Raw genomic sequence first — 13243 nt, 5'->3', positions numbered from 1 at the left:
CCTTGAGGACTGGCAAGCTACCTTTCGGAAAGAGTCAGAATACAGACAGATCTGTGAGGGACATGGCAAGTCCAAATTAGAAGTCTCTCCACTTAAGTATGCAGGCTTCTTATTTGGACACAAAGTCCCTGGAAATCCACTTTTTTAAAAACAAGGATGCAGTGCAACAAATTACAAAACTGCATACAAAATCTCGCACTTCCTGCTGCCAGCAAAAACACAGGTGCAAACTAATGAGGTCTGCTGAACAAAGGCTGAGACTATCTTTCTAACAAGGTTCACTTACAGTCCAGTCCCCCAGCCAGAGCTGGGATTAGACAGGGCGGAGATCTTCTCCGTGCAAACTGACAACACGGATTCTAGATGTGCGGTAGTGATAATGAGAATCCAGATAAGCTCAGTAATAGCAACACCCCCCCCCCCCCCCCCCGCCAAGTCATGGCTAGAGAGCTGAATTTTCCTTCGTATTATTGAGACTCTTTAATCAAGGAATTTGTACAATCCTATTTCCAAGATTAGAACTTTCGGACAAGAACTTGTGGCTAAAACTGCTGAAGAGGCAAAACGTAGGACTATCCAGGATTGTATCTGTTGTGCATTTCCCTATGTTTATCAGATACATCTTATACCTACATTGGATCAGTATTTCAAACTACAACTAAAAGAAATGAAACCCTAAGTTAAAAAACATTAATACAATCAAGAATATAATCCTGTACAAGTAAATTTATCCCAGACACTCTAATTCTTTCTCTCCTTCCATGATGATGATGTTCTTCCCACTTCACTCTCTGCCTAGTCAAAACTATTTGCACAGCATTTCTGGTGGCTTTTTAACCTAAAAATACTTTTCTTCTTGCTTAAATCCTAAGCAGAAAGAGGGCCCGACTTTTTATGAGTGAATCCTTACAGCCAGAAATCTTCAAGCAAGACACCACAGAAGTTTGGTTTGAAATAAATTCATCCATTCATTCATTCGTTCATTCTTGAGAGCGCACATAAGCTTGGGAGGGAAAGGGGGAGGGAGAAAGAGAATCTTAAGCAGGCTCCACACCTAGCACAGAGCCTGAAGCCAACGTGGGACTGGATCTCATGACAGTGAGATCATGACCTGAGCCGATATCAAGAATCGGACGCTTGACCAACTGAGCCACCCAGGCGCCGCTGAATTTTGTCTTTTAAATAGGTTTTAAACATAAAGCCCCACCCTGTATTTTTAGAAGTATGTTCAATAAGGGCGCCTGGGTGGCACAGTCGGTTAAGCGTCCGACTTCAGCCAGGTCACGATCTCGCGGTCCGTGAGTTCGAGCCCCGCGTCGGGCTCTAGGCTGATGGCTCGGAGCCTGGAGCCTGTTTCCGATTCTGTGTCTCCCTCTCTCTCTGCCCCTCCCCTGTTCATGCTCTGTCTCTCTCTGTCCCAAAAATAAATAAAAAACGTTGAAAAAAAAATTAAAAAAAAAAAAAAAAAAGAAGTATGTTCAACAAATGGTGCTTAGGAAAAGAGATCTCCTGGGGGCACCTAGGTGGCTCAGTTGGTTGGGCTTCTGACTTCGGCTCAGGTCATGATCTCGTGGTCTGTGAGTTCGAGTCCCGTGTCAGACTCTGTGCTCACAGCTCAGAGCCTGGAGCCTGCTTCAGATTCTGTCTCCCTCTCTCTCTCTGCCTCTCCCTGGCTTGTGCTCTGTTTCTGTCTCTCAAAAATAAGTAAAAACATTTAAAAAAATTTTTTTAATAAAAAAAAAATGTCCACATTAAAAAAAAACAACACAAAAAATTAACTCAAAATGGATCTAAGACCTAAATGTAAGAGCTAAAATCGTAAAATTCTTGGAAGAAAGTATCTGGACACTGGATGTGGCAGTGACTTTCTGGATATGAGACGGAAAGCACAGGCAACAAAAGAAAAAGCAGATAAACTGGACTGCACTGAAACCGAACACTTCCGTGCATCGAAAGTAAAGACAACCCACAGATGGGAGAAAACATATGCAGACCACATATCTGATAAAAAATTAATACCCAGAACGTATAAACAATTCAATTTAAAAATGGGGAAAGGACCTGAATAGACATTTCTCTGAAAAAGACAGAAAAATGGCCAAGGACTACATGCAACAGTGCTCAGCATCACTCATCACTGGGGAAATGCAAGTCAAAACCACAGTGAGACACCCTTCACACCCTAAGAATGCCCACAGAAAATAACAAGTATTAGCGAGGTCGTGGAGGAAACCTCAGGCCTTCCTGGACGGAGTGTAAGATAGGCCAGCCTTTGTGCGAAACAGTCGGGTGGTTCCTCAAAAAGTTAAACAGATTTACAGTATGATCCAGAATTACACTTTTAGATATATATACTTGAAAGAACTAAAAGTAGGGACTCAAACAGATACTCTGCCACCTATGCTCACAGAAGCTTTATTCAGTGGCCAAAAGGTGAAAACAACCCAAACATCCACCAACATGTTGATGAATGGACAAAATGTAGAATAGCCATACAATGGAATATTCTTCGGCCTTAAAAAGGAATGAAATTCTGACACTGGCTACAACATGGATGAACCTTGAAACATTATGATAAATGAAATAAGCTAGACACAAAAGATGAATATCCACTGATATTAGGCAGCCAGAATGGGCAAATGCATGCAGACAGAAGTAGAACAGAGAGGTTACCAGGAGATGGGGCAGGGGGAGGTGGCAAAGGGGAAGTTACTTTCAATGTGTACAGAGTTTCAATGTGGGATAATAAAGTTCTGAAAATGGACAGTAGTGATAGTTGATGCCACGGAACTGTACACCTAGAAATGGTTGAGATGGTAACTTTTATGTTTAAGATTTCATTTTTTTTTAATTTTTAACAAGATTTTATTTTTAAGAAACCTCTACACCCAACATGGGGCTCAAACTTACAACTCCGAGACCAAGGGTCACACACACACTACTGACTGAGCCAGCCAGGTGCCCCTGGTTATCTTTAAAAAGGAACCAAGAAAAGTATGTTTTATACCAAATAGTAACACACTAGAGATCGTCAACATATTAACTTGCTATTAACTTGCACTAATGGGTACTCATTTTTGTGCACAAAAAAAATTCTTGACAGCTATTTATTTGAAGGTATCTAGGTTTTTTTTTTTAAGTTTATTTATTTTGGGGGAGGGGGAGGGAGAGGGAGAGGGAGGGCAAGCACAAGCAGGTAGGGGTAGAGAGAGAATCCCAAGCAGGCTCCATGCTGTCAGCACAGAGCCTGATAAAGGACTTGAACTCGTGAACCGTGAGATCATGACCTGAGCTGAAATCAAGAGCTGGATACTTAACCGACTGAGCCACCCAGGCAGCCTCAGAGGTTTTTTTTTTTAAGTATATGAGCTGTTAAAAACAAAGAGTTCACTCTCATACTAAGTAACTGTGTTAATGCAAGCAGAACAAAATTTAGAAATAAACTGGGTGCTGAGGCTAAAATGAGACTTCAACCACCATGCATGCACTCTGATTTTCAAATCTGTTGTTCATTTTACCAGCCCAATTAGTTTTAACTTTTAATGTCAAACATTCAGAAAAGTACAGATAAACAATGTAACAGGCAATTGTGCTGGATTTAACAAAGGTCAACCTTAAGAACTACTGACATCAAATTTTTATTTTTTTTTTTTAAACTTTTTTTTTCAACGTTTATTTATTTTTGGGACAGAGAGAGACAGAGCATGAACGGGGGAGGGGCAGAGAGAGAGGGAGACACAGAATCGGAAGCAGGCTCCAGGCTCTGAGCCATCAGCCCAGAGCCCGACGCGGGGCTCGAACTCACGGACCGCAAGATCGTGACCTGGCTGAAGTCGGACGCTTAACCGACTGCGCCACCCAGGCGCCCCAAATTTTTATTTTTTAAGGAAAACAATAAAGCCCTTTTCACTCCCCTTCCCAGGGCAGCCTTAATCATGTATCTTTCCCAACCATGTTTTTGGTAATGGACGAAAACAATACATGGTATAATTTTGTGTTTTGAAAATTCACATAAATCATTTTCACTGATTATATTCATAAATATTATACAATTCAAACTTGTAAGTTTATACTAATCAAATGCTACTCTATATTGAGGTTCCACATAAGTCTGACAGAAAATAACAATCTATTGCAAAAATCTCAACCGTAAGCCAGTGTTTCTTAAACACAGCAGCAGCAGGATCACTTGGGAGCTTTGCAAGGACAGATGCTGGCTTCCCACTCCAGACAAATTAACTTCAAGTTTTTTCAGGTAGGGCTTAGATATCCATTCTATTTATAGGTACTTATTTTTTTTTAAGACCTCAGTTGATTTTACTAGCATCGTGGAGATTCACCGCTTTATGCCATTGTTTCTAAAGGGATTTCAACAGGGACAAAGCGGCCAATAACATAAAAATGCAAAACAGAAAACAAAGATATACGTGTACTTAGAAGTCACGTTATGTTGCTCTCTCACATAAATAGTTTTGATATTATCTGGATTGGACAAAATGTTGGACTGGATTGGAAAGCAGCAAAATGAGTCAAAACCAATCCACAAATACCATTCTCAGTAAGATGGGAAAAGTATAGTGGGGCCTTAATCTTATCTTCACGAAGTGGGAATTACTGTTAATATCAGTTCCAGAATGTATGGTTTATCAATAAAATCTAGTCAACATTATAAAAAAAACACTCTGAACCAAGCTTAACCCTCAGTATGTCAGAAAAAAAAATTCACCTAACCATTTACTTACTATCTGGCTTCAACACACTCTTTATTTTTCTATATTTAAAGTCATTTTACAAATAATATACAGACTAAAAGGACAACTAAGAATCTTTTCATTAGAGATTTTAATCAGAATTTAAAATAGCAAATCCAAGTTTTTATTTCAGATTTATAGTCTGGAAGGCATTTATGTACCCAAAATGGGCATAGTCCTTTAAATGCCGCCCATCAGCTGGCTACGTCTGAACCCAGAGCATAGCCCACTTGTAACGATGTCATGTTTCAAATCCACCTCCAGTGGGTTCCAGCTTATCATGACTTCTGATTCTTCTTGGACTGGTTTCATCAAAACACACTACTTGTGAAACTGACACAATTTTATTGGAGAACAGCCATCTTCTTTGCTCCATAACTACCAACATGCTTTCATTTTTAGATTTATAAACCCCCCCAAAAAAGGATCTAATGAGTTTTTTCATTGTTTTATCATCTGTATCCTCCCAGTCACCTTTGCACACATACCTCCTTCTGCATTTGCCCACTTATTTTGTGAACAGTAGGTGGTAAAAAATAAATTCTGGTGGCCAAACATCACACACAACAAAAATGAAAGAAATGTTGTCACATATACTCTTTTAAAACATCAAAACAGGATGTTCCAGGTTCTTGTCATAAAACACTGTGTGATGAAGCCTTTCCTGTAGAATAGCCAGAAGAGTGTACACATTTCCTTTTCAGACCCCAGAGAAACACACTGTTCACTCGCCGATTCCTGAGTCTGGGGAAGCTAACCTACCATCCATCCCACGTGAAGACCGGCAGGCTGAGATTCGCCGAAACTCTCAATCCCACAGCCATCGCCGAGTCCCGGGCCCTGCTTGCCCCTCCATGTTCACCTTCTCACTCATCTTAGAGTGGGCAGGTCTTCCTCCGCCAACGGTCTTCTTTTGGCCATTAGAGGCACACAAAGAAAAGTTCTAAATTCTCACCTGAGTTCAAAGAAAGCTAACAGCAGAGGGAAAAGACGGTGTCCCCTGTCTTCTGCATCTTCCTGAAAGAAGGAGGCGGCGTGCCAGGCGATGCATTAAGCACAGCAAAGGCCGGGGCAGCAGTGAGTTATTTCACGACTGTATCATCCACCTGGGGAGTCCCCATAATTCCATCTCCTTTTATTTCAGTCTTGCTTAGTGTATTTAGGAACGGATGACAAACAGCAAAATGTTTCAAGACAAAGGAAAATTTAGATTCCATAATGTGAAGATTTACAAAAGGGTCCAAAGGACCTACATGATCACTGCCAGACAGAAGGAGTTTTATTCTATCTTAAAAAATAAATCTCGGGGCGCCTAGGTGGCTCAGTCAGTTAAGCAGCCAACTTTGGCTCAGGTCATGATCTCGCGGTCCGTGAGTTCGAGCCCCGCGTCGGGCTCTGTGCCGACAGCTCAGAGCCTGGAGCCTGTTTCAGATTCTGTGTCTCCCACTCCCTGACCCTCCCCCGTTCATGCTTTGTCTCTGTCTCAAAAATAAATAAACGTTAAAAAAAAATTAAAAGAAAATATTAAAAAAAAAAAAAATCGTTTTCCCTTTGTTCTTTGTAAGATCCCCAGAAAAGAATACGAGTCCTGCAATATCAATCCTTACAAGGCTTGAAAAAGAAGCTCAGACATGAAAACTGGGTCCCATGGATCCTGACAGAATAATGAAAATCAATTTCAGTTTAAGCCCCAGCTAAATACGTCCCTGGCCCAAGTGAAAACAAGACCAGAAGAGCTAATTTATTTTCACAAAAGTAAGGCCCTCAAAGAGTATAATGTTTTTTCTCAAGTCGGCCTTCTACCACTACCACCAAGAGAAAACTTTTAAAGCTTGATACAATCTTCAAGACAGAAACCGCACAACCACACACAGATATACACATACCTACATACACACGCAGCTGGCACTTTAATTAAACACAAACAGGATCACACTATCTACAAAATTACAGCTCTGGTTCTTGACTCCTCCTTCTCAGTACCTTAGGGGCCTCCTTTCAAGCCTATGTGTACAGACCTACCACACTCGGGACTCCCTCTGACGAATGTATCTGTTTATTTAACCACTTCCCTACTAGTGGACATTACGTCAGCTCTGTCTGTCTATTACATATACTGTAGCTATTGGCCATCTTGCTCCTAACAGCTCAGACACTGAGTAAGTCATTCTTTATTACCACAGCCTTGGATTTAAAAAAAAAAAAAAAAAAGAAAGAAAGGAAAGAAAAAAAAAAAAGACATTTAAAAAAATTTTTTTTAATGTTTTATTTATTTTTGAGAGAGAGAGAACAGGTGGTGGAGGGGCAGAGAGAGAGGGAGACACGGAATTTGAAGCAGGCTGCGGGCTCTGAACTGTCAGCACAGAGCCCGATGCGGTCGGTGCCCGAACTGGTGAACCATGAGATCATGACCCGAGCCAAAGTCGGAAGCCCAACCTACTGAGCCACCCAGGCACCCCAAAGAAAGGCATTTTTCCAAGGCAGGACCTTTGCACAAGCTGCTCCTGCTGTTCTTTTGCTTATCTTTAGTCTCTGCATCAATGATGCTTCCTCAGAAAGAACTTCCTTGAATGCATCGCCGTTATTCCAATCTTACTCCAATCTAAATGAGACATCTGATGCCCTTCTAATACTTGCTACTTTCTACCTTCGTACTCGCTGCACTCTTTGATGATTCTAATGTTAACATCTGTCAGCTCTGTTCGATGAAGCCCCAACATGGAAGGGGCAGATTTTTCCTCAAAGCCTAGCATGATGCCTGTTGTCAAGGAACCAGACAACCCCTGCTTTATAGACATAAATTGCTGGCTTTTTATTGGCCATGTTCTAGAGAAGACAAATTGATCTATCACGCAATCACATGCTCTACATACTTTCAAAAGCAAAACCAACGATTTGTTTAAAATTGTAATTTCTGGGGTGCCTGTGTGTTTCAGTTGGTTAAGCGTCCGACTATTGGTTTTGGCTCAGGTCATGATCTTACAGTTCATGAGTCTGAGCCCCATATCAGGCTCTATGCTGGCAGTGCAGAGCCTGCTTAGGATCCTCTCTCTCCCTCTCTCTCAAGATAAAGAGACTCTAGAAAAACCTGCAATTTCCAATACTGGCAGACCACAGGCAAAAAGGCTGCTCTCTCACCCTGGTGGCAGATTTCTTAGTGGCACCATGCTTCTGAGAACTTGGTCATATTTACTGCCATGCAAGTGGCATATTTACTTCCATGTCTGGGCTCATAAAAATAGTCATAGACATGCACAAAGATTTACTACAACAACGTTCCTCACTACCTATTTTCTAAAAGGGAACACTGCAAACAATCTAAATAACCAAGCCTCTGTTGAAAACATAAACTGGTATGTTTACACAATGAAACACACTGTAGCTATTAAAAAGTGTTTAGATGCAAGTTGAACTTGAGTCCTCCAAGGAATTAGAAGTAAATGGCATGACAACAGATTCACGATAAGCAGTTCCGTGAAAAAAAGTGGTTACCATACAATATCCTCCCACTTTTGTCATTAGACAGGTACACGTATTTACTTACGTATGCACTGACACCCACCAAATGTTAATAGTGATCATCCATCCGTTAAGCAGCAAATCTATAAACGATTTTTGTTTTTTAATTTAAAAATGTTTATAGTTTACATACATTCATTGTAAGAAAAAAATTAAAGATCTCTTCTACAAATGTCTCTTTACGCCCTACCACCCAGCTATCAGGAGGCCTGGTTGAGGTGGGAGGCCAAGTGTTTCATTTATTATCTCAAAGCAAGTCTCATCTGACTCAATGACTCTTGTTTCTGAAGCACTGGGTGAGCCCAGTCTCTGAGCCGTTTCTGAAGGGCAATGTCTCTACTTCAAACCATACAGGACGAGAACAGGGGCACAAGGAGATTTAACATTACTCTCAGCAAAGCTCCATACAGACGGCAGAGGAGCCAGTGGAACCCAGCCCAGGAGAGTGCATCTGCGCCAGCCTCTGCCCTCAGGCCAGAGCCAACCTCGCTGCTCCAGGGTAATGGGGTCAGACCGGGGACACCAATCAGGTACCTTCCCTTTTCAGCAAAAGGGTGGGTACTTCCAGGCAGCATTCAAAGTGGGGTGGCTGCCTGAGGGGGAAGCACCGATAATACTTAGGACCTGTGGTTCCCAAACCCTGACCGAGCTTTAGAGCTACTGCAAGAGCACACTTAAAAAAAAAAAAAAAAAAAAAAAGGCAAAAGACAGACTCCTATTAGAAATCGTGTGGGTTGGACCAAGGAATTTTTTTTAAACTTCTCAAGTGGTTGTGAAGCAGACAACCCACATGCCAGGGCTCAGCGATCGTTTAACAACTGCTGGCGAGAAGCAGCTGAGAAACAACCAGCCCATCTGACTCCAATTAGATCAGCACCGCGGCGAAGTCAAAAAATGAAAAGCCTCCAAGATGACTCAAATTACACTACCTACTGCTTCTAACAAATCTCACCAGTGAGAAGCTTATCCCTTTAACTTCATGAAATCCCCTCTTCTAAGTGACAGTCTCTTCTATTTGGTCCTCAGTGGACCCTGGAAACAGATTATCTCTATTGTAAAATGTGTGATTACACTGGAAAAGGCAAACACACCATAACGAAAAACAGTCATTGATTTCCTAAGACCTCGATTCCCATTTAGCCACAAGGAGTTAAAAACCTATTCTTACTGTGGGATTTTTAAAACCTGGCCCCCAAATTCTCTGACACTCTTCTCATCCAGAAATGAGGTTCTTAACATTGTCAATGTACCAAATAAAAGCAACTGAGCCGTACCCTTAAACTGGTTAAAACTGTGAATTTATGTTATGTGAATTTTGCTTAATTATAAAAAGTGAGTTTCTGTATCTCCTCCTTTTGAATCTGGGCTCTGTGCCTGCTTGACCTATAGATACAGCAGAAGCAATGCTGTGGGGGATTTCTGGGCCCAGGCCTTAAAAACTGGAAGCTGCTTCCATTTCCTGTCTTCTAGGATACTTGGAACCCGGCACCATCCCATCCCGTGGGTCAGCAGTCTCTGCACAGGGTAGTTAAGAGAGGAACTGAGGTCCTCTCAGGACCACAGCCCCTGCTTCAGTCTCAGCAGACAGCCAGCATCAACTTACCAGTCTTGTGAGGGAGCCATCTTGGAAGTGATCCTCTGGCCCCAGTGGAGCCACCTTAGCCAGAGCTGTGTAGGGGAGAGACCAGCTGGGTGCCAAGCCCTGCCTAAATGGCAGATTTGTGAGCAAAATAAATGCCTACAGGTGGTTAAGCCACTAAAGTTTGTAATGGCTTATTACGCAGCAACAGATAACCGGCACTCTGATATGTCAGAGTAGCTGGTCAAAAACGGCTTCAGAAAATTCTCTAGGCTGGTGCCATAAACCGCAGTAGGTTCTGACAAGAGTAACCTTTACCACCAAAGAATTCCTCCATGCATGTGCTTCACAACTCAATTGAGTCACAATCTTTCTACCATGTTCACTCAAAACTATGCCACAGAGTGAAAAAGCAGGCATCTGACTTTCTTGCTAAGACATTTTTTTAAGGGGGGTTGGGGAAGAAAGGCCAAAAGGCCATAAGAGTACAAAATCATGCAAGCCGCCAAATCACAAAAATTCCGGACAGCTCTCAGTGCTTCTCAGAAAAAGCCACTGGAGAGAACACCTTTACCACTCACCTGCTCGCCCACCCGCCTCACCTCCAGCCTCTCCGGTGGGGGCTCGCTTTGCAGGGTCCGCAAGGCTTTCGCAGCAGCATCGTGTTTTGCAGCCTGTCTTGTCTTTCCTTTCCCACTGAACTGCTGTCCTCCCACAGAAAGCTCAACTTGATAAAGTAAAGGCGGTACTGGAAATGGGTAAAAGTACCTGAAAGTAAAAAGGGGGTTTTAGCAGAATTACAATCTCAGATCAGTAAGTCACCCATTCGCTCCCTGGCAAATCCCAGGTCTTTCCTTCATCACGGGTCCTAATCACATCAGGACCTGCTTGCCAATAATGACTCCTCATCGGTACATCCAGAGATTTCACAAGCTTACACTGGATTAGAACTGGCACAGAGAATAGGCAAATACTGTCTAGCAAGCAAACTTATGTTCCACAAAAACACCTTATAGACTACATGAGTTCAATTTATAATGTAACCCAAATTTACAAAATTAGACTTTGGCTTAAGGTAGAAAACTTGCTCTATTTTCTTATATGTGAGAGACACCCTTGCCTGTCTCCAGAAAAGCCTGGGGATTTTTTTTTTAATGCTTTATGTATTTATTTTGAGAGAGAGGGAAAGAGAGAGAGAGACACTCCCAAGGAGGCTCCACACAGCACAGACCCCGGTGTGGGGCTCAAACCCACAAACCACGAGATTATGAGCTGAGCCGGAATCAAGAGTCTAATGCCTAACCGAATGAGCCACCCAGGTGCCCCTGGGAATTTTTTAACAGAAATTTTTTTGGAAGGACCCTCATTTCTAGAAATCCCAACAGCCTACAGCCTGGCAGAACCTGGCCTCTACATGTCAAAGCTTACATTTTTTAAAGTTTATTTAGAGAGACAGAGAGAAAACGAACAGGGGAGGGGTGGAGGGAGGGGGAGAGAAGAATCCCAAGAATCTGACAGCGCAGAGCCCAATGCAGGGCTCGAAACTCACAGACTGTGAGATCATGACCTGAGCTGGAATCAAGAGTCGGCTGCTTAACCGAATGAGCCACCCAGACGCCCCCAGAGCTTACATTTTTTAAGTGGCTTTGCCTCCATTCAAGTCAGGCAGGGAAAGGAAGACCTCCCTTCCCATCATCAACCTATCTGCTAACATCTTACGACTGCCCAACAGGAGGCTTTTTACACATAGTTTCGGGTTTCGATTAGTATTTTGCTGGACCTGTACTCCAAAGCTGTTACCAAGCACATAAATTCAAAGCCAAAAAGTACCCAATAAACAATAATCAACAAATCTATGAATGCTGAGAATCTTGGTGTTTGTGGGAATCACACTCAAATATGACTCAGTTACAAAAAGCAGTTAGAAAGGTGATCTTTAACCAGATGGCTTCAGGGCACAGCCATACTGCTAGTGAGGAGCACACTCAGGCTCTTGCCAGTGACAGAAGGTAAAGGAGCAGGCATCAAGACACAGTTCCAAAGGCACCACGATTAAGATGACTTCAGCATTTGGCAAGCCTGAAGATGACCAAATCGTTGTGCGCTCCACAATCTACAGATTTTCTTCTTCCATGTCAGAAATGACATATATCTTCACCTGTACTTAAAACAAACAGCGGCACCTGGGTGGCTCAGTCGGTTGAGCGTCCAACTCTTGGTTTCAGCTCATGTCACGGTCTCACAGTTGTGACACGGAGCCCCGTGTTGGGCTCTGTGCCAGGCATGGAGCCTGCTTGGGATTCTCTCCTCCTCTCTCTGCCCCTCCTCCGTTCTCTCTTGCCCTATAAGTAAAACAGGCACATACCTTGGGGGATAAGCACCTCCTCTCATGTTGTAGTTATAGGTGGACTGCATCCGAGAGTAAGGGTCGACAGGCTTATACATTGGTTTTTTTCCAAGTTTCATGCACAGTGCATTTAGCTCTACAGTAGGGGTTATGCTTTCTGCAATACAGAAGCAACACAGAGAACTGGTTATTTTCTGACATGAGAATGACAGTTACTAAAATCAGAAAGAATAGCATGCTTTCTACTAACTGGATTCATAATGCATTTCAGGAAAGTATCTAAGTACTTCACTGCTAGGCATCAGGTCAGGAAATCCAAGAATCTGCTGTGATTTCTAGATATTAATACACAGTCAACAGCACAAAATACAGTGTAAGAGCTATCAGAGGGGCAGCAACTAGCATAAGACATTACCAGAGAAAGTCACTCATTCCAGTTATTAGATATCAGTTCCAATACACATCAAATTCCACGATTAAAAAAAAATCCCTTGTGACTGTCCAAATCATTTTACTGTTTGGGAATCCTTAGCCGATATAACTCTGGTTGTACTGACTTGCTGGGTTATTGGCTTACACTTAGAAGTATGTTTATTGCACACTACTTCATCGAACAATGCACTTACTAAGCAGTAACTGGATGGAAAGCACTGTGCTAAGGGACACAATTCTTACCCCCAGAGGACCAACAGGAGGTGTGCTATAAGGAAAGGTGTGGAATTAAGAAGGAGGAGGCAAGTAAATTCTATCTGGAGAAGTCAGATGAGGGTCACAAAACATTCAGAGATTTCCAATCTCAGTATTTACGATGGGATTTGACCTGTGAGAATACTTGTTAGGAAAAGGAGTTCTGTTTCCATATAAATAAGAGTCAAGTATAATTTGGGTTATCTCACAATCATCAACTGTAGAAAACACACACTGTTTGTTTCCCAATTTTTCTTTTCTCTCAGTTCATCCAATTCATAAACCTTTAAAAACATTTAAAAGAAAAACCAGGCTGGAAAGAGTAGTGTGAGCACACAATCACATCTAAGAACACTTTCA

At 42.3% G+C, this 13243-nt stretch overlaps 1 protein-coding gene across 3 annotated transcripts in view; it reads right to left on the bottom strand.

The window, feature by feature from the left end:
• STAU1 (staufen double-stranded RNA binding protein 1) overlaps nt 1–13243 on the bottom strand; it is a 54772-nt gene that overhangs the window by 18193 nt on the left and 23336 nt on the right. For 2 of the 3 annotated variants that reach the window (XM_047851273.1, XM_047851274.1), the window contains 2 exons: nt 12215–12353; nt 10452–10617 (listed from right to left, as the gene is read on the bottom strand). In XM_047851273.1, coding sequence (XP_047707229.1) covers nt 10452–10617; nt 12215–12315 — 267 coding nt within the window. In that variant the 5' untranslated portion in view covers nt 12316–12353. Of the gene's footprint in view, nt 1–10430; nt 10618–12214; nt 12354–13243 lie in introns of all 3 variants that reach the window. The other variant, XM_047851272.1, reaches the window with a different exon arrangement.

The sequence above is a fragment of the Prionailurus viverrinus genome, chromosome A3, assembly GCF_022837055.1.
Source record: "Prionailurus viverrinus isolate Anna chromosome A3, UM_Priviv_1.0, whole genome shotgun sequence".
NCBI lineage: Eukaryota > Metazoa > Chordata > Mammalia > Carnivora > Felidae > Prionailurus > Prionailurus viverrinus.
The sequence above is the reverse complement of the archived record's forward strand: the minus strand, read 5'-3'. Positions and strand labels throughout refer to the sequence as shown.